Source organism: Spinacia oleracea, chromosome 3 (assembly GCF_020520425.1).
Source record: "Spinacia oleracea cultivar Varoflay chromosome 3, BTI_SOV_V1, whole genome shotgun sequence".
Taxonomy (NCBI): Eukaryota; Viridiplantae; Streptophyta; class Magnoliopsida; order Caryophyllales; family Amaranthaceae; genus Spinacia; species Spinacia oleracea.
Genome location: NC_079489.1, coordinates 21,820,912 through 21,838,975, shown reverse-complemented (window position 1 = coordinate 21,838,975; position 18,064 = coordinate 21,820,912). Strand labels below are relative to the sequence as shown.

The 18,064-nt window shown below is 39.6% G+C and overlaps 3 protein-coding genes across 5 annotated transcripts; all 3 read right to left on the bottom strand.

Annotated features, from left to right (window-relative positions):
* Window positions 1-222: 222 nt before the first annotated feature.
* LOC130469563 (uncharacterized) lies at window positions 223-4,515 on the bottom strand. The gene has a single exon (XM_056838918.1). The coding sequence runs from the start codon at window positions 4,513-4,515 to the stop codon at window positions 223-225; it is 4,293 nt and encodes a 1,430-aa protein (XP_056694896.1).
* Window positions 4,516-5,014: 499 nt separating this feature from the next.
* LOC110779943 (pentatricopeptide repeat-containing protein At3g06430, chloroplastic) lies at window positions 5,015-7,617 on the bottom strand. Its single transcript, XM_021984388.2, has 2 exons — window positions 7,158-7,617; window positions 5,015-6,587 (listed from the first exon to the last, which is right to left on the bottom strand). Exons 1-2 carry the CDS (start codon window positions 7,515-7,517, stop codon window positions 5,445-5,447), a joined length of 1,503 nt encoding a protein of 500 aa, XP_021840080.1. The 5' UTR covers window positions 7,518-7,617; the 3' UTR covers window positions 5,015-5,444.
* A 2,840-nt stretch (window positions 7,618-10,457) lies between these two features.
* Window positions 10,458-17,815, bottom strand: LOC110775875 (squamosa promoter-binding-like protein 1). 3 transcript variants are annotated; one of them, XM_021980474.2, is made up of 11 exons: window positions 17,529-17,815; window positions 16,319-17,328; window positions 15,158-15,309; window positions 14,691-15,071; window positions 14,042-14,116; window positions 13,837-13,944; window positions 13,634-13,751; window positions 13,321-13,459; window positions 12,978-13,131; window positions 11,557-12,195; window positions 10,458-11,106 (listed from the first exon to the last, which is right to left on the bottom strand). In XM_021980474.2, the coding sequence occupies exons 2-11, from the start codon at window positions 17,076-17,078 to the stop codon at window positions 10,663-10,665; spliced, it is 2,970 nt and encodes a 989-aa protein (XP_021836166.1). In that variant the 5' UTR covers window positions 17,079-17,328; window positions 17,529-17,815; the 3' UTR covers window positions 10,458-10,662. The 3 variants fall into 3 exon arrangements, with proteins under 3 accessions (XP_021836166.1, XP_021836167.1, XP_021836165.1); XM_021980475.2 differs by having other exon boundaries at window positions 16,319-17,324; XM_021980473.2 differs by having other exon boundaries at window positions 16,319-17,815.
* Between the last annotated feature and the right edge of the window lie 249 nt (window positions 17,816-18,064).

Below are 18,064 nucleotides of genomic sequence, written 5' to 3'. Positions count from 1 at the left end.
TGTCATACCATTCAGATTGGCTCGTGATTACCATGACCTGATTTGCCAATACTTCAGGGCTCCTTCGGTGCATGACCTCCATCATTACTGATTTTACCAGAGCACTCGAGCTGGCCAGTTTTGACAGGGAGTCTGCCAACATGTTCTCTGATCGGGGTACTAATTTTATTTCGAAGCTTTCCAACTGTGCCGCTGATTGTTTAAGCTTTTCGGCGTATCGTTTCATGGATTCTTCTTCGTTTCATATTCTCCTGAGAACTGGTTTGCTACCAGCTGTGAGTCGGTTGTAAGCATGAGCCTACGAGCACCAGCTGCCGTGCAGATCTGTATGCCAGCGATTGCGGCCTCGTATTCTGCCTCGTTGTTTGATGCCTGGAAAGAGAACTTAATAGCATACTCGAACTGGTCTCCTTCCGGTGAGGTAACTATTACCCCCGCTCCTGACCCTGATTTGGTGACCGAGCCGTCTACTGCTACTTCCCATATTCCTTCCTTTATTTCCTCCTCCTGGTATGATGCTTCGACTATGAAGTCAGACAGTGCTTGGGCCTTTATAGCCATTCTGGGCCGATATTCCATGTGAAACTCTGATAGTTCAATCGCCCATTTTAGGAGTCTACCTGATGTGTCCATTTTTTGCATTGCTTTTTCCAGTGGGTAGTTTGTGAGGACTTGGATCCCGTGTGCATCAAAGTAAGGTCTCAACTTTCTGGCTGCAATCAATACTGCCAACCCCAATTTTTCTATCAAGGAGTACCTCGTTTCTGCTTCTTGCAAGATGTGGCTGACAAAGTACACCGGTATCTGTGTTTTATCTTTCTCTATGATCAGAACTGCTGCTACTGTGTGTTGAGAAGCAGATATGTATAGCTGCAGCGTGTCCCCTTCCTCTGGTCGAGCTATTGTGGGTAGGACTTGCAGGTGCCGTTTTACTGCCTCAAATGCTGCTCTTTCTGTTTCTCCCCACTTGAATTTCTTGTTTTGTTTTAACACGTTGAAAAAGGGCAACGCCCTATCTGCTGATTTGCTAATGAACCGAGTCAATGCGGCCATTCTTCCTGTTAACTTTTGCACGTCTTTTATGCAACCGGGTTCTGGCAGATTCATAATTGCATCTACCTTATCTGGATTGGCATCGATTCCCCTTTCGCTTACTAGGAAACCCAGGAACTTTCCTGATCGGACCCCGAATACACATTTCTTGGGGTTTAACTTCATCCTGAACCTCCTCAGAGTTTCGAAAGTTTCTCTCAAGTCGTCGATGTGGTCACTGGCCAATCGGCTTTTAACTATTGAGTCATCCACATACACCTCTATGTTCCTCCCTTTCTGGGAAGCAAATACCCTATCCACCAACTTCTGGTAGGTTGCTCCCGCATTCTTCAACCCAAATGGCATAGCCTTATAGCTGTATACCCCTGAATCTGTGATGAAGGCGGCCTTCTTTCTATCGGCTTTACACAAGCTGACTTGGTGATACCCTGAGAAGGCATCCAGGAAACTCAAAAGAGCGTGGCCACTTGTTGAATCTACCAGCCTATCGATTCGTGGCAATGGATAGCAGTCCTTGGGGCACGCCCCATTCAGATTGGTAAAATCTACGCACATTCGCCAACTGCCATTTGACTTTTTTACCATGACTACGTTGGCCAACCATTCGGGGTAATCACAAACTTCTATGAACCCTGCTTCCAGCAGCTTTTCCACTTCTTCTTTTATTGCAGCATTTTTTTCACTGGAGAAATTTCTCTTCTTTTGCTTTACCGGCCTGACTGACTTGTCTACATTCAGACGATGCACTATGATGTCTGGGCTGATACCGGGCATTTCATCTGCAGAGAAGGCAAAGACATCTGCATTTTCTCGTAACAGGCCGATGAGATTGACCTGCTGATCTGCCTCCATATCGGCACCTATTCGTACCGTTCTTTCTGGAACTCCTTCTACTAATTCAATTTCCCGAGTTTCTCCATCTGCAGCTGGCCTTGGGATGCAAACCGGCCTTTCATCAAAATTTTCCATGCTCAAGTCCCCTCTCTTTCTTTTGGTTGGCATGTTTGCTTCTCGGGCAAGGTTGGTTTTCGGCACCATCCTTCCTGGTGCCTTTATCGCTGTCAGATAACACGATCTGGCAGTCTCCTGACTGCCATGTACCCTTTCTGTTCTTTCCAGATTTGAGAGATATATCATGGTCAAATGATATGTGGACACCACCGCCTGTGCGTCATGAATGAATGGTCGACCAATTATTACGTTATACGCTGCTGGTACTTTTATCACCAAAAAGTCGACCATTAAGTCCCTGGCTGATGATCCTCTACCTACTTGAACCGGTAGACGGATACTGCCTTCTGGATAGACGCTGGCTCCAGAGAATCCGATAACGGGATAGCTCACCCTTGTTAACTCTCCGTGATCTATGTTCAGCTGGGTGAAAGCTTCCCAGAATATGATGTTCGCAGAGCTGCCTCCATCAATCAGGCATCTCTTGACGGGGAAGTTTGCTATCTCGAGTTCCAATACCAGCGGGTCATCATGGGGATATATAATGCCGCGACAATCGTCCGAGGTGAACGTGATGACCGGTAGGGGGATTGGTTCCGGCCATTTCCTTGCGCTATGGTAACTCACCAAATGCCTGTGCTCCTCTAGATTTCTTATTGCCCCGCTGACTGTACCTCCATGCACGGGCCCTCCAGAGATCACCCAAACCGTGGGTCTCTTTCCCCTGTCGGCCCCATCTTTGCCTGTTTCCGGTAATGACCGGATTTCTTGCCGGGATGGTGGTGCCTGTTCAATCCTACCAGTGGGCTGTGCATACCCTGGCTGAGTAGGTGTATATGGGGCATGACTATGTGAACTGCCCTGCCTGTTATTTCCTCCCTGGCCTTCCTGTCGAACCCTGTACTGGGATAGGTATCCCCTTCTTACCAGCTCTTCGATGTTATCCTTGAGCTCTTTGCAATGCTCCGTGTAATGACCATGATCATTATGAAAAGCACAAAAGTTCTTATTGTTACCTGGGGCATCCATCGGTAACGGTTTTCTCCACGCTGCCGATTTATTTACTGCGTAGATCGTGGCCCTGGCGGTGTTCAGGGGAGTGTACACCTGGTAAGCCCCTACCGGCTGTTGTCTGTTCGGATATCCTCCTCTCTGCTGATGGCCCTCCTTTCTACCGTTATCTTTCCGGTAATTGTGTTGCTGTATGGGAACATGATCCTTCTTGGCCGATTGTACTGCCTGATTTCCCCCCATGGGTGATATTAGCATCAGCTCATCACTCCTGATATACTCATTTGCTTTTCTCAAGGCCTCCCCCAGCGAGGTGAATGACTTTCTTCCCAGGTACCTTTTGAACTCGCATTCCTGCATCCCTCTCAACAGAGCCAAGACGGCTATTTCTTGCTGTAAATCTGGTATTGTGATGGATTCGTTGTTAAAACGAGTAAGGTATTCTCTCAGCGGCTCCTTCGGCCTTTGTGAGATTGACATCAGCTCTCCAGATGTTTTCTTTCGTTCAACCTTGCTAATGAACCGCCTCACAAAGTCCTCTTGGATCTGCCGAAAACTGAATATCGATCCGGCCGGCAACTTCTTATACCAATCGGCTGCCACCCCTGATAATGTGGTTTGGAACACTTTGCACCACATGGCATCTGAGTCAGAATACAGCATCATGTGTTGTTCGAAAGCGGTGGAGTGATTTTCGGGGTCTGTGGTTCCGTTGTATTTGCACGTCGGCATCTTTACTTTCTCCATAGGTTGCTCCAGTATACCCCTGCAGAGTGGGGAGTCTTTGGGGTGTATGGTTCGCCTCATCGGCTCCTGATGAGGTAGATATCCTTCATATCTATTCCAACCTGGTTGTGGAGACTGTACGATGTACTCTTCGTGATACGGTGTCGATTCCCTACCAGCAGGAAACGACCCTTCTTGCTCTGACACCGACTCCCGGCGTCTAGTGGACCTTTCTCTGCGCCGAGAGCTATGCCTTTTTCTTCTACCCGGATTTTCACTCTGTACAAGTATTGGTTCAGGTTGTGCTGGCAGTACCACTTCATGCTCTAGGGTTTCGTAGAGATTTCTAACCGGCATCACACCCGGGCGATTGCCGGTAACCACGATCTGATTTCCCTCCGTCCTCCTTGAGGACAGTTCAGCCATTGCTTTCATGACGGCAGACGCCGTCAGCAGCTGTTGTGGTGTGAACCTTTGGGACAACGCCGAGAGGTTGCTCTGAATCTGTGGGGGTGATGGGGAATCTTGTGCCCTTTCTTCCATGGACGTTTCGTCCTCTATGATCACGTCGTTCGGGTCTTCAAAACCTGGGGGGGCAATGCTTATCTGTGACTTGAGTGTTTTTGGGGGAGGATCGGTAAGTGGTGTGACTTGGCTGGTTGAGACAGGTAAGAGAGAAGATTTGACTGCGGGTTGTGCTACTGATGTTGGTGTGATCACTGCTGATTGTGGGAGATTGTTGTTTTTTCTAGGTTTTTTGTTGTTGGTATCCATGATGGCTGATTTACTTGACAAGGTTGGGAGATCCCCTCCTTCTAGCGCCAATTGTTCTGGTATGATTTGGGAACGGTTGGAGATGTCTTGCTGGTTGAGTGCTACTGTTACCCTGTTGATATCCTGCGCAGATAACAAAGATGAACTAGCCTCGAGGGTGATTCGAGGATCCCCCCTCCGATGCTAAAGTCAGATATGATGAGTGATAAGTATTTTGGTTTTAGTGGAAATGATTGTGTTTGCGTACCTTTTGTCATAAATGAAGCCCATATATATAGGCGCGGGTCGGGCGTACGGACAAATGGGTCCTACCCGATTGATAGCGACCCGTTGACCTCTTGGTTTGGTCACGTGCCTCCCCCCTACCGGCTTGTAAGAGATGCTGGTAGGGAATAATAACTGCCGTTAAGGATTATTAATAACTGGTCACGTGCCTCCTTAAATGTTTGGCGATGCTACCAGCCAGCTGGTAGCATACCCGTACAATAACACTGAACGATGCACAAAATAAGTTCCTAGATTACACCATTTTACTTGAAGCTGTTAAAACCTTCCTATAAATATAAAGACAATATCTGTCATCTTACATTTTCAACAGTGTAAATTTGTCATTCCAATGAAGTAATCAGTATATCGTCTAACTCTTCAAGAATCAAAACTGCAAGGTCATTAACTAAGCAACTAGAAGAATATACAGCAATAAGAATACTAGGTTGCAGAAGAGTGTTGGCTAGTTACTTCCATCTGTGATCTGTTCAACCTTACAGCCAGTTTCCGAGTGATTGAAAGGACCTCCTGCAACGCTGCAGTGGCTGACAATAAAAACAGGATGACAGCAGCAGGAATCCTTTAGTCGGGAAGTTGTGCAATCCAAAACCCAACAGTTTGCATCAGTTCTACAAAAACGTATTAATCAATCAACTCCGCAATCAGACATCACTAGCAGGGTCCATCACTTCACTCGAGTTATCCCCGGGAGTGGCAGTGACCATCTTGTCTCTTTCCTGTTCCAAGTCATATATCTTGTCACTCATACCTTCCTTGCTGTAAGCATCAATCATGACAGCGAAAGTATTGTCATCCGGCTGGCAGTGTTTCTCCTTCATCCTTCTATAAACTCTTTCCATTTCCATCAAATCATCAGCTTTTGCACATGCAAATATAACAGCATTAAAAAATGATGTATTTTCTGGTATCTCCAATCTTCCAGCCAATTGAGCAGTACTCACTACTTTATGGAACACACCCGCATTGGCATATCCCCGAACAAGACAACAAATTGTCTTGGTGTCTGCTTTCATTCCCTCAGCACGCATCTGATTGAACGTAAATTCCATGTTTTTCACATCTCCTACATCAGAAAATGCCTCTATCACATTATTGTAAGTGGAAGTTGTCCAAGGAAATTCAAGCTTGCGCATGTATTCCATCACCGAAGACATTTTATCATACATGCGCTTTTTCCCATAAGCACCAATTAAGATGTTAAAAGTCCTAGTTTCAGGTTCAATATTGAAATCCCGGAATTTCTCATACCACCTTTCCATCATCTCAATCTGACCCATATTTCCAAATAAGGCAATTATTGTGTTCATAGTCCATACATCAGGTTTGCAAGTAGGACTCTGAAGCATTCCAGACAAAATCTTCTCCATTTGGTCGAATTTCCCAGCTTTACCATATCCACTGAGTACAATATTCTGAGTGACCGTGTTAGGAACAATACCTCGTTCATCCATTTCTTTATAGAGGGACTCTACCAAATCAAAATGAGAAGCATCAATACAAGCCTTGATCAAAGTGCTGTAAGTAAACACATCAGGCTGACATTGTGGAAGAGCCTTCATTTTAACTAGAATCGAGAATGCATCATCAATCAAGAAACTGCGGCAATAAGCAGCAAGCAAGGCAGTATAAAGCTCACGGGTTGGTTCAAGCCCTTCCTCAATCATGGTATCAAAAAGTTGATGAGCTCGTCGCGGTTGTCCTGATTTTCCAAGCAGTACAAGCAGTTTCATGTAAGTTCCTTCTTTTGGTTGATAGAATGATTGTTCTCTCAGCATCTCGAACACCTAAGCAGTTCAAAATTTCAAACCACCACTATAATTTATGTCCCTATTGCTCATCAATAACAAACCATTCCGAATTTCAAACCACCACTATAATTTGATGTTTATGAAAAAGTATTGAAAAGCTAAGAAATTCAATCATCATTATCATTACCATTACCCCATTGCCTCAAAAGGGGGTCGGGTGTACGCAACCTTACCCCGCAATTGCAGAGAGGTTAGTTTCCAATGGACCCAAATGCGAAATTCAATATATGCAAAAATAATTATTCAACAATTAAGCCAAGGAAATAAACCACAATGATAAAAACACAGTACTCAACTCCATTTTGGTACCAATTCACAATCCATAAAATCAAAGTTGAAGTGTTAAATTCAATAAATTAAGCTCTAGCATATAATGGGGTTAACTGCAGAGGTATGAAATCGAGTACTTGGGTCAAGTTGAGTTAATTAACTGTTACAGTAACTTACTAACTAGTCATAATTTCTACTCGGGTCAGTCTTTAACAGCTCTAGTGAGGGGGCCGAGGGTTTTACTGTTTTAGAGAGAGAATGAAGTTAGAGGAGAACCTGAAGAGCTTGAAGCCATTGTTTCTTAAGGATAAGGTCAGAAAGAGACTCAGTAACAGTATTAACCCAAGCTTTAGCTTTCGCCTTACGATCAAGCTTCTTCTTGACATTTTTAATCTGGGTTCTTTTCTTTTGAAACACAGGAATTGAATTCTCAGAATATGCTGGGAATTCACCTTCTTTCCAAATCTTCTTCTTGGGTTCTGATAATCTTGAGTTGCGGGAAGGAGATGAAGCCATTGCACAGCGGATTATTGATGGGTATTTGGTTGAGAAGTTTGTGGGGAAAATGGATTTTTCTTGAGAATGTAAAGGAGTAAGAATGAGGGAAGATATTGAGGAGAGAGAATTTGTCGCCATTGTTGTTGCTCAATGTTTTTGAGGATTTTGGTAATTTTATGAGAGAAATGGTAATGGATGGGTCACCCGTTAAGGGTGTTAAGTGATTTGGTAATAGTTCGATTACTTGGATAACACTAGGATTGAAATGGTTTCGACTTTCGACTAGTTTAACACAATAAAACATCGGGTAAAGACTTTAAAATGTACTTCCTCCGTTCAAACAAGATCCCATGTGACTATGTTTTATTTGGGATATAAATCACCAATAATAGTTAAAGTGAAATTTGTGAATAGTGTAAAATATCAAATGTTGCAAGTATTTAAGAACAGAGGAAGTATGACCTATCTTTAAAAGCGCTTATTTTTTATTATTACTCCAAAGGTAGTAGGCTTTGACCTCATTCAGAGTCGAATCTTTAATTTGTCCTAAATGGTCAAGTTTTCCAAACCGAATTCTTTTACTCTCTCCGTTTCTTTTTATTCTTTACGTTTGGTATTTTTCACGCGTTTTAACGATTAATTTATTAGCATCGAGATTCCTCAATATTTTTTATTTAACCAAGATAATTACGTTTATTTATAATATTTTCACTTTTATCAAAATTCTGATATTGAGAAATGAGAAAATTTTAATATCTCAATGGAAAAGTGTGATAAATTAAATGAACCAATAAATTTAATTAGTTAAAACAATAATTGGACACAAATTTTGATAGAATACTACATTATTATGTGATAATATAAAAGGAAATGTAAAGAACATTTTGAAATACTCAAAAAGGAAAATGTAAATAACAAAAAGAGACGGAGGGAGTACTATATTACCTAATTCTTACGGTGACCTCTTAATTAAAATTTTCATGATCCTTCACTTACCTCAATAAATTTTACGGAGTAACTTTTAAATTTCAAAGTCTATAGTCAGATTACTGGTAATCGGCAATTTTTATGAAACCCTAATTATTCAAATTTTATTACAAATAAATTTGAAAAATATAAGGATCAAAAATATAAATACTCTCTCCGTTCTTGATTATTAGTTCCTTTTGGAATTTTACCACTATTTACAATTGAAGAGAATCTTATAATTTCTTTCCCAATACGTATTTCAAAATATATTCATGTGAGATATTTTTTGTTCACCTCTATGTGTAAGTTAACAATATCAATTTTTTATATTTCTTTGACGTACGTATTTGGAGATATTTACGTTTCAATATGGAGTTGAAACGGATGAAAAAGTCAAAAGGAGACTATTTAAGAACGGATGGAGTATTAAGAATAATCAAACAAATGCATTTATCAACTCAAGTGTCACTTTTCCTCATTCAAACTTTCAAAGGTACATCTTCGTATTTATTTGAAAGATACAATTTCCCTAGTCAATCGTATTTTTATTAAAAGATACACTTTATATTTTTGGCGTGTCATGGTATTCACTTCCACCTGTATTAATTTTTTTAATCTTTTCTCTTTCTTGTGGTCCACACACTTACTCACGTACTCTTTTTACTACTCCCCCCATTCCTAAATGTTCTTCTCGTTTCTATTTCGGACGTTTCTGTATGTTCTTCCCGTTTCTATTTTTGGACATGACTTTTTACCCTAAATTTCCCCACCATCCCTTATTTAATTCATTCACATTTCCCCATTCACCTACCCAACCCCACTTTTATAATTTTTTATTACTTTATTAAAAATATCTTCTCTCTCCTTCATTTCTTTATTACTTTCTTTCACTACTTTATTACTTTCTCTTACACTCAATCATTACAAGATTCTATTTTCTTAATTTTCACCCAAACCCCAACCGGGAAGAACAAAAAAGAACAGATGGAGTACAATAAATAATTTCACCCACTCCACTTTCATCTTATTTAATAATTTCAACTCACCCTCCTAAAATTACGTGTCGGTCAAAATGTATCATATAAACAAATACGTAAAAAGTACTCCCTCTGTCTTTTTTTGTTCTAAACGTTTTCTTTTTTGGTTGTTCCAAACTGTTATTTACATTTCATTTTATATTATCACATAAATGCTTTAATATTCTATCAAAATTTGTGTCCAATGATTATTTTAACCAATTAAATTCATCTAGTCATTTAATCTCTAACACTTTTCCATTGGCACATTAAATTATTCTCATTTTTCCAATATCAGAATTTTGATAAAAGTGAAAATATTATAAATAAACGTGATTTTCCTTGTTTAAATAAAAAAACAGAGGAATCTCAATGCACATTAATTAGTCGTTAAAATGTATGCAAAAAACCAAACGTAAAGAACAGAAAGACATGGAGAAAGTATATTTATGTTATACTTACTATATATATTTTTTTTTAAAATGGTTAATTAAGATTTGATAGTCGCGACTTCAAGTTTGAAGACAAAAGTCATGTCTAATAAATTGTCTTAATATGTTCTTTATTCAAGGAAAAAAACACGTAGTATTTGGTTAAATGTCTACTCCGTATACTCCCTCTGTCCCGGAATACTCGCAACGGTTTGGCTTTTTGCACTATTCACATAATTCACTTTAATCCTATTTTATTTATAGTATATGAAAATAAGTGTTAGCATATAATATATTGTTGGCTTCATCTTAATATATATTTTCAAAATATTAATATTTTGTAAACTTTTATAATATATAATTGAAGATATTGATGGTCAAAGTTGTACATTGGCAAGCGTGTCCATTCAAACCGTTGCGAGTATCCCGGGACGGAGGGAGTTAATGATGCAAATATGCAATCATAAATTGAAGATCATGTAAGAAATCGGACTATTGCACGAACAAGTCGTATATTGCTATTTTCCTACTCAGATTAGGTGTTACTTTCCTCCTGATCCTTTTCGTAGGTATATATGTTGGTGCCTGTACTCGATCTCCCTAAACATTATTCTGCAACTTTAATATTCTTTTTCAAAAAAGATGAGCATTCACATTACAAATTTATGCAAATTAGACATTCATATTCGAATTCTATCTTTGCTTTATAAATACAGGGAGAAAGATAGGCTTACATATACAAGGAGTGTAATTTTCTCAACAAACTAATAAGTTAGCTACACTCTCTTCTTTAGAACGAACGGGTGAACGACCGGGCCACCCTCAAACAATATCCCAAACCTCAACCACTATACATTAAAATGTTACCTACATTGCTCCATATTTCAGTGCCTCCCATCTGAATGGCCCGAACACACAACAAACTTGAGGCATGCTCTTGAAAAACAGAGCTGTACAAACACATACAACAGCAATGGCAACAAGCGACATCACTGCTGGTCTAAATGCTAATGATGTTCCTCTTGATCCATAATTTGGTTTCTGCTCGCACAGTTTGCACTTCTGACGGACTTGCCACATCTCCGTGTACAAGCTATTCAACTTTGCAGATTTTACTTTATCTGATTGCTTTTGCTTCGATTCTATGTTTGTGAGTCCAACGATATCCACCACTACATGTTTGCCAGATGAAGTTTTGTTAAGTTTCCTCTGGAACAAATCCATGTAATGGTTATGACCTCTCAGGCGAGCATAGTCTTTTGGGGTCAACCCTGTGCTGTCTCTGGCATTTTCCCAAGCTCCAATACCAATCTATACAAGACAAAGACCCGCAATTATAGTAAAGCTCAATCACTGTTATATCTTTAAAGCCACACACACACACGCAGCTCATCTAACATATGAAATTTGTGTAGTTCCTACCATGGAATGTTCAATTGTCAATGTAAGGTAAATGCATCTCTATTAATGCACCACTTTCTTTTTACATTCATTTTCATCGCCAGTCATACATCTTTAGATGACAAAACGTTATGATGAAAATGAATGAAAGAAAAGGTTTGATAATGGAATACATCACCTTATTGCACATTGACAAGGTTGCACACAAATTTCATTACTGTTTCCTGGATTTATTACCAGACAACTCTTGAGCCTTCAATTCTTTTGAGCTGAGAATCATACTAACTGTATCTAAACATACAACACTCAGAGGGTACTTAAACTGAAATACTCAAAGCAATCAACAATAATTAAAATTACCATTCCAGGATCTTCAAGCAAGGCATCCAACATATTCTCGAAACCAGCACAACTAGCAGCTATATGCAGAGGGGTCAACCCGTTTGAACCAGTGACATCAGGTCTAAATAAGTAGGTGCTGGGTGTTCCATAATCTGACTGCTTCTGTTCAAAGCCTATTGTACCTTTAACCTTGTTGGGCATGTATCTTAACAAAAAATCCACCATTGGCCTGCTATTTCTTTGGACGGCAGTGTGGAGGAGGGGCATCTCTGACAATGCATGTTCAACTGAAGCATGATTTCCAGTATCTACAGTTCCACTGAACATCAAGTCCAGAAGTTTTCTCAGAACAGCACACCAATCATGGTCCATTGAAAACTCAATCAGCCGCTTTAATCTTACAAAAGGGAATAGATCCAAGGGGAGATCAGTTTGACCTGCCTTTATGCTCAAGTGATTCCGATGAAGCAGCCAGCCCATCTCATGTATAAAGTCTAAGGCGTCATTCCTTCCATCTGTCGTGCCACATTTTCTATTAATATCCTCATCTGTACCAACCGCCTCCATTACGCTTTCCAGCATGCAAATCTCTGAACAAATTTCAGGCTCTGCAACTATAATTGGGAAGAAGCAACCACTGAGCCCATAATCTTCCACCTGCATGAAAAAAATTACCGAAAATATCTAAGTGGGCTATGAGTAACAGGCTAATCAGACACATTGGGTAAATATTCTACTCAAATGTAGTACTACAGTAAGTAAGATAACCAAGTATATATGTTAATGTCCACAACCCATGGCTCAAAATTCAGGATAACGCTAAATCTAAAAGGTTGGACATAAGAGGGGAACACATTATTCATCGTACATTTAATTATATTCCAGATCCTAGAAGACTTTGGGGCTCGCTTGTTTGCTGTTATCATTTTGTATTTCCCCTGTCCCACTTTCTATATTATTTTCTCTACCAATTTCTGGTTGAAGATAATTCCATGTTCAACTATGAATGGAAGTGCCAAGTATGAAACATTCCCATGTCCAAGTGGCAAGTATATAGCACGGGTATTTGATAAATGAAGTCGCGCTAAAATAGCCTACTGATGGACCAACTAAAGAACAAAAAACTTAACAACCGCCACCATATAACCAACTAAATCATCTAAGACCTGAACTGAAATAATATCAGTGTCAGCACCAAATTCTAATTGCTAGCAGGAAAGCTTCGAATGTTACAGGCATTAGATTGGATTGCAAGATACTAAAATACAACCCTAACATATAGACAAGGGATATAACTGTAGATCATATTAGTAGTTTGTACTTGTCCGTTTTTGGACAAGAAAGTAGCTTCCCATAATGCTCTACTATGCTACTTGAGACACTGGGGGAAAAGTAACTACCAAATAATAAAGTAAGAAAGAAATATGAAATACTATTACCTCAATAAATCCTCTTCCAACAACGTTTGGTATAGAACAATGAAAACTGAGAGACTGGATCTCATCCTGCTCAGCAGCTGTGTTAGTAGAAATACCCTCCAAGCTATAACAACTCTCCTGGACCAAATACTTCCCTTCTATAGCACAGAGTAACCTAAAAGTAGTAACAATGAGAGATACAAAAGTTATCAATTGCCTACCTAGGACTCAAATGCAAACCTCAGAGTTAAAAAACAAGATAGTGTATGAGATCCGTACAAAAAGGTAACAATAAGAAGTTAACTCCCAAATATTAAAACTGAAGTAGCTTACATAAACATGATGGTTAAAAACTTAAAGGTACCTAGAAGTTGGTCCAGACAGATTACAACCCTTAACAACTATCTGAACTGTCTCATCAGCAGGAACCGCAATGGGACTGATGCTTGAGATTCGACTCCGTCGGCTTTTGAAAGGTAGAGGTGTATCTAGAACAACCCGGCCTTTAGCACAAATAATGAATTCAATTTAGCATCGGTTGGAAATGAATACTGACAACTACATGCCATGAAAAGCAGATCATGATTCATAATATTCTAAGTAGTATATCTGGTGAAAAACTAATGTATGATCTTTCGTACATAAAAAAAGAAAGGTAAGGGAGTATGAAAACCAACCATCACAAATAAATGCTGCACGTTGCTGAACTCTGGTATAGATCCATCCTGTCTTCCAAAATGGATGATCAGACAGACTCAGGAGCCTACTCAAGCTGGAGCTCATGTCATAGCAGAGCTAAAAGAATAATAAATTAAAAAGGGGTCAGCATGTGGCCTTGGTAGATTTAGGCAATCCACCAAAGCAAGGATAAGAAGCAAACCTCCTCCCACGAAGACTTATTCAAACGAAGATATATGGTCAAAACAATACAGCCAGGCCTGATGTATCCTTCAATGTCAGTAGGACTGTGAGACAACCAATCAAGAATCTGCAGAGCACAAATTCAAATATCTCAAGACTATGAACTCGGGATAAATTGATGTTAAACAATTCCTGACCATAATTAGGGGAGGAAAAACCATTACCTGTGTTCGCAATTGATGAGGCAAGTCATTTGGATCCTTACCAAACAGCTTGAAAACAATCCGATCAGTACGGCCCTACAAGAGTGTAGAATAATAAAGGTAAGAGAAAGGATATAGTAATGTTCACAAGAATGACAAAACGTCCTGAGCATCTTTTCTAAACGGCTATATAATTTCCAAAAGCGTGAAACAAGACATTGCGTAACTGAATCACGTATAAACCTCCCCCTGTTCTGTAGAAAAAAAGGTGTGAGAAGGTACCCTCACTATAACATAAAATCTTGAAATGTTGATGATAAGACAGAAACATTTTGCAAGCGGAATTGAGACAAGGAATAGCTAAACGCATGTCCGTAAATCCACAATGTCAAGCCTCCAACTTTCCCCAACTTAAAGACACCGGATACTCTTGGATCAATGTCCCAGGGTCATGTTCTTAACGACAGTTGACAACAAAAACTATGAGAAAGCTCATTAGCTTCACTTAATGGCATAATAGCAGAAGAACTGTTGAGGAACCAAGCGTCTATTAATGATACTAATGTAAATATGTTTGCTGTGGTGGGGGGGGGGGGGGGGGGGGGGGGGGTTGTCCAATAATAGCTAGTAAACTGTTAAATGTAGGATCTCTGCATGAAGACAGATGTACCTGTATTTCACTGCCACTAGAACTAGAATGACCAGAAGTTGAATCTGAGTTTCTACTTGTTTGAGGTGGACTTGATTTCTGTAAACGTTCTGGCCTAAATGCACAAGCAACAGGACCATGTCCCTTTTCCGGAATATCTATACGCTCTTGCGAGTCATCATAAACATTATTCAAGTCAATGCCACTGAGCCCATGTCTCTTGAGGTAAGCCTCTGGCTCATTTCCTTTTGAAGGTACTGAACCACCAGCTTGATGTAAAATGCCTGGTAGTGAAGCATATTGAGTGTGTTCTGTCACATGCCGATTCTCTCTCGTCAATAATCCTATATGTGCTGCTGCTGAAGGTACAGCCAAACATGGTTCTTGCATACTGGAAGGGTTCTAAGTTTCAGGAAAAGTTCGAATTTAGAGGCTTCATGAAAAGAAAGCAAATTTGCAAATGAACGCTAAGCAATAAGATCTAATACCTTTTGTGGAATTCCAACAGATATTCCTCCATTTAGTAAACTCTGGGATCCTTGCTGTAGCTCAGGCATGTTGCTTCCACTAACTTGACTAGCAAGATTTCTCACAAGATGATAAATCAGATCCTGATTTTTTGACTCGTCAGATGCATGTGCTGCAATTCACATAGAAGATAGAACTTATTTATATCAAGCAAGTAAAATCAGTTCAGCTGATACAGAATATGACATCTTGACTACATAACCAACTCCTTCAGAGTTCAGGCAATGAAATAAGTAAGCAATGTAGCTTGTAAGCGAATTACTCCTAAACTTACCAGTATTCACATTACTATAAAACTGACCAAGGAGAATGTCAACCTTCAACGCCACCTTATATTAGGGATTTCAATCATTCATTACAACATTTTGTTGAACTTCCGATGGAATCAAAGGTCCATAACAGTTTGGCTTTTGTAGCGTAGTATAATGAACAAATCTATATTGTCCATTAAAGTGTTGGAACTTCTTATTTATTGTGAAGTAACACATAGTTGCTGCATATTGCTTTAAAGACAGTCAAACAATCTCTCTATCGTTGCAAGGTAAAGGTTGCATACATCCAACCTTCCCTTACCCCTTGAGAAGGCATCGTGGCAATGTTGATGTTGAAATGAAAGTATGAAACAGAGGGATGATGTACGTCATTAACACCGTACAGTTGATATAAAAGGTCCCCAACACTCAACAAGATGACAGATAGAGATATCCGGAGCAATATACCAAGATCCATTTCTTCCATTCAATATGTTTGGCACGGAAAGTCATAAGTTAAAGCACATACATGTTGTTATTAGAATAAGAGTATGATACAAAATAGACATGTCAAAGGGATTTGTGGCTACTGCATTCAAGATCATATATAAGCTAATGCTGCATCAGCAGGTTTTCTTTGTATAAGATGTACACTACAAAAGCAAGGTGAACTCTACCCTATATCACACATAAAGCCATTAATCACGACCGTGAGCGGTGATGGATGGAAAGAGGCAAACAAGTAAACCAATATGGTAACGATCCAATTTATTCAAAGAAACACAGCGATTCACAATGTCCATCATCAGCATCCAGTTTGCATTTAAAACAACACAAAATATACAATTAATCAAGTACTTAGTAACTTACTGTGGGAATTGGACAATATTCTCAGCAGACTAACTAGTAGGTACCCCGCACTCTTTTCATCAGCCAAGGAGCCAACATTAGGTGAAGTTTCAGAAAGTGTTTTTCTTCTCCTCTTGTTATGGCCAGCTAAACGCCTACGACAGCTTCTCTTCCCTTCATCAAATTCTTGCAGCGAATGGAACCTGCTACACTGCTGACAGAACCGTTGCACGACATTTCCTACCAAAGCTTCAGTAGCCTTGGAGTGCACTTCACAAACTTTATGACGTCTATGGTAATCCTTCGCAGTACTAAGATCAGCACTACAACCTTCAACCTGACAGGCAGGTTGGGAAGATCCAGTTCCGGTAGGCTTACTCTTCTTCACGGTCTTCCCTTCCAATTTATCAGCTTCACCTTCCGCTATAGGATAAACCTGTTCACCCAACTTCAAATTGAGTGGTCTAGCTTCATCATTCAACTCCTCCTCGGGAACAACCACACCCCTCCTTCTCTTCTCCATTTCCCTTTTCCCTTTCTCATTAGTTTTATTAATTTCTTTAGAACAGACATTGGTGTTAGCCACAAGTTCTGGTCCAAGAGGAAAAAGCTGCTTACTTCTACAATCTAAAGGTGTAGAATTCAATGGACTGGCAGTAAAAAGATCACCATCCCATTTCCAATCATTCAAATCCCATTCTAAAGTCCTTTTTCCTACCGTCTTCTGGTCAGCCACCACCACACCAAAAATATTAGCTTTTCCTCCAATCTCAGCTTCCATTCTTGACAAAATTAACCCCTAATGTAGTTCAATTGCCAATGCTAAGGGCTCTTCTACCCAAATCCAGAAGGTAGAAAAGTGAACCAATTGGAGCAAGCTCTTCTTTACAGTATGCAAGAACAATTGCTCGATAACAGACCAGAACAACAACAACTAATCAGCTTACAGGCCTGCTCATACCTCAAAATCCAGTACACTAACAAAACGATATACCCAAACAAGAATTACCCAGTTGCCAAAACGAACCTTGCTATTCAAATTACCAGCAAAAACAGCGTTAATCGAATAGCCACCAACACATTTCACATCAACATCAATAAAAATAAAAATAAAAATTACATCTTTAAGTCTTTAACAATACCCAGTATTCTAAGAGTAATTTCAACAAACAGTTGTTGTGCAAAATAAAAAATAAAAAAAATCTTTTTACTCGGAAGGATTGAATCTAACCTTTGAGTTTCATTTAACGTGAGATCTGCACAAGAATGGAAAATCCCCAAAACGCAGAGACAAGAATATGGTTGAATTTGTCAAAAAGGGAAGATAAACTGAACCAACAAAAGGGGGGGCACATGAAAAAACCCACTATAGACAAAAACAAAACAAAAACGAGTAATCGTACAAAACTTTTTCGTTCTTTGAAAAGATTGGGCTTTCATTGTTACAAATAGTGTACTTAGTACGAGATTTGGAGTGGATGTCAATTAGCAAGAGAATACTAGTTTAGTTGGTAAGTTTAAGGGATTGTATTCAAAATTTGATCGATGTTGTTTACTACGTATGTTATTTGTGGTCTTGCTTTTCATAGCTCTTTCTAAATCAATAATAAAATACAAGAGGTGGAGGTTATGACCTCAAATCGCAAATTATAAGGTACACCCGGTTACACGCAATCGGGTTAAAACTACGTCGTTTTGATAGTTTTTGCCTAAAAAAAAAGAAAAATAAAATTAAAATTACAATTAATCCGTTTAACTAACTTCCGC

Coding starts and splice junctions, on each gene's coding strand:
- LOC110775875 (XM_021980473.2), bottom strand. CDS start 17,078: ATGGAAGCTGAGATTGGAGGAAAAGCTAATATTTTTGGTGTGGTGGTG. Junction 14,117..14,690: donor CTAGTGGCAGTGAAATACAG/GTACATCTGTCT, acceptor ACACTCTTGTAG/GGCCGTACTGATCGGATTGT. Junction 13,132..13,320: donor CTGTCTGGACCAACTTCTAG/GTACCTTTAAGT, acceptor TACTACTTTTAG/GTTACTCTGTGCTATAGAAG.
- LOC110779943 (XM_021984388.2), bottom strand. CDS start 7,517: ATGGCGACAAATTCTCTCTCCTCAATATCTTCCCTCATTCTTACTCCT. Junction 6,588..7,157: donor AATGGCTTCAAGCTCTTCAG/GTTCTCCTCTAA, acceptor TGAACTGCTTAG/GTGTTCGAGATGCTGAGAGA.
- LOC130469563 (XM_056838918.1), bottom strand. CDS start 4,515: ATGGATACCAACAACAAAAAACCTAGAAAAAACAACAATCTCCCACAA.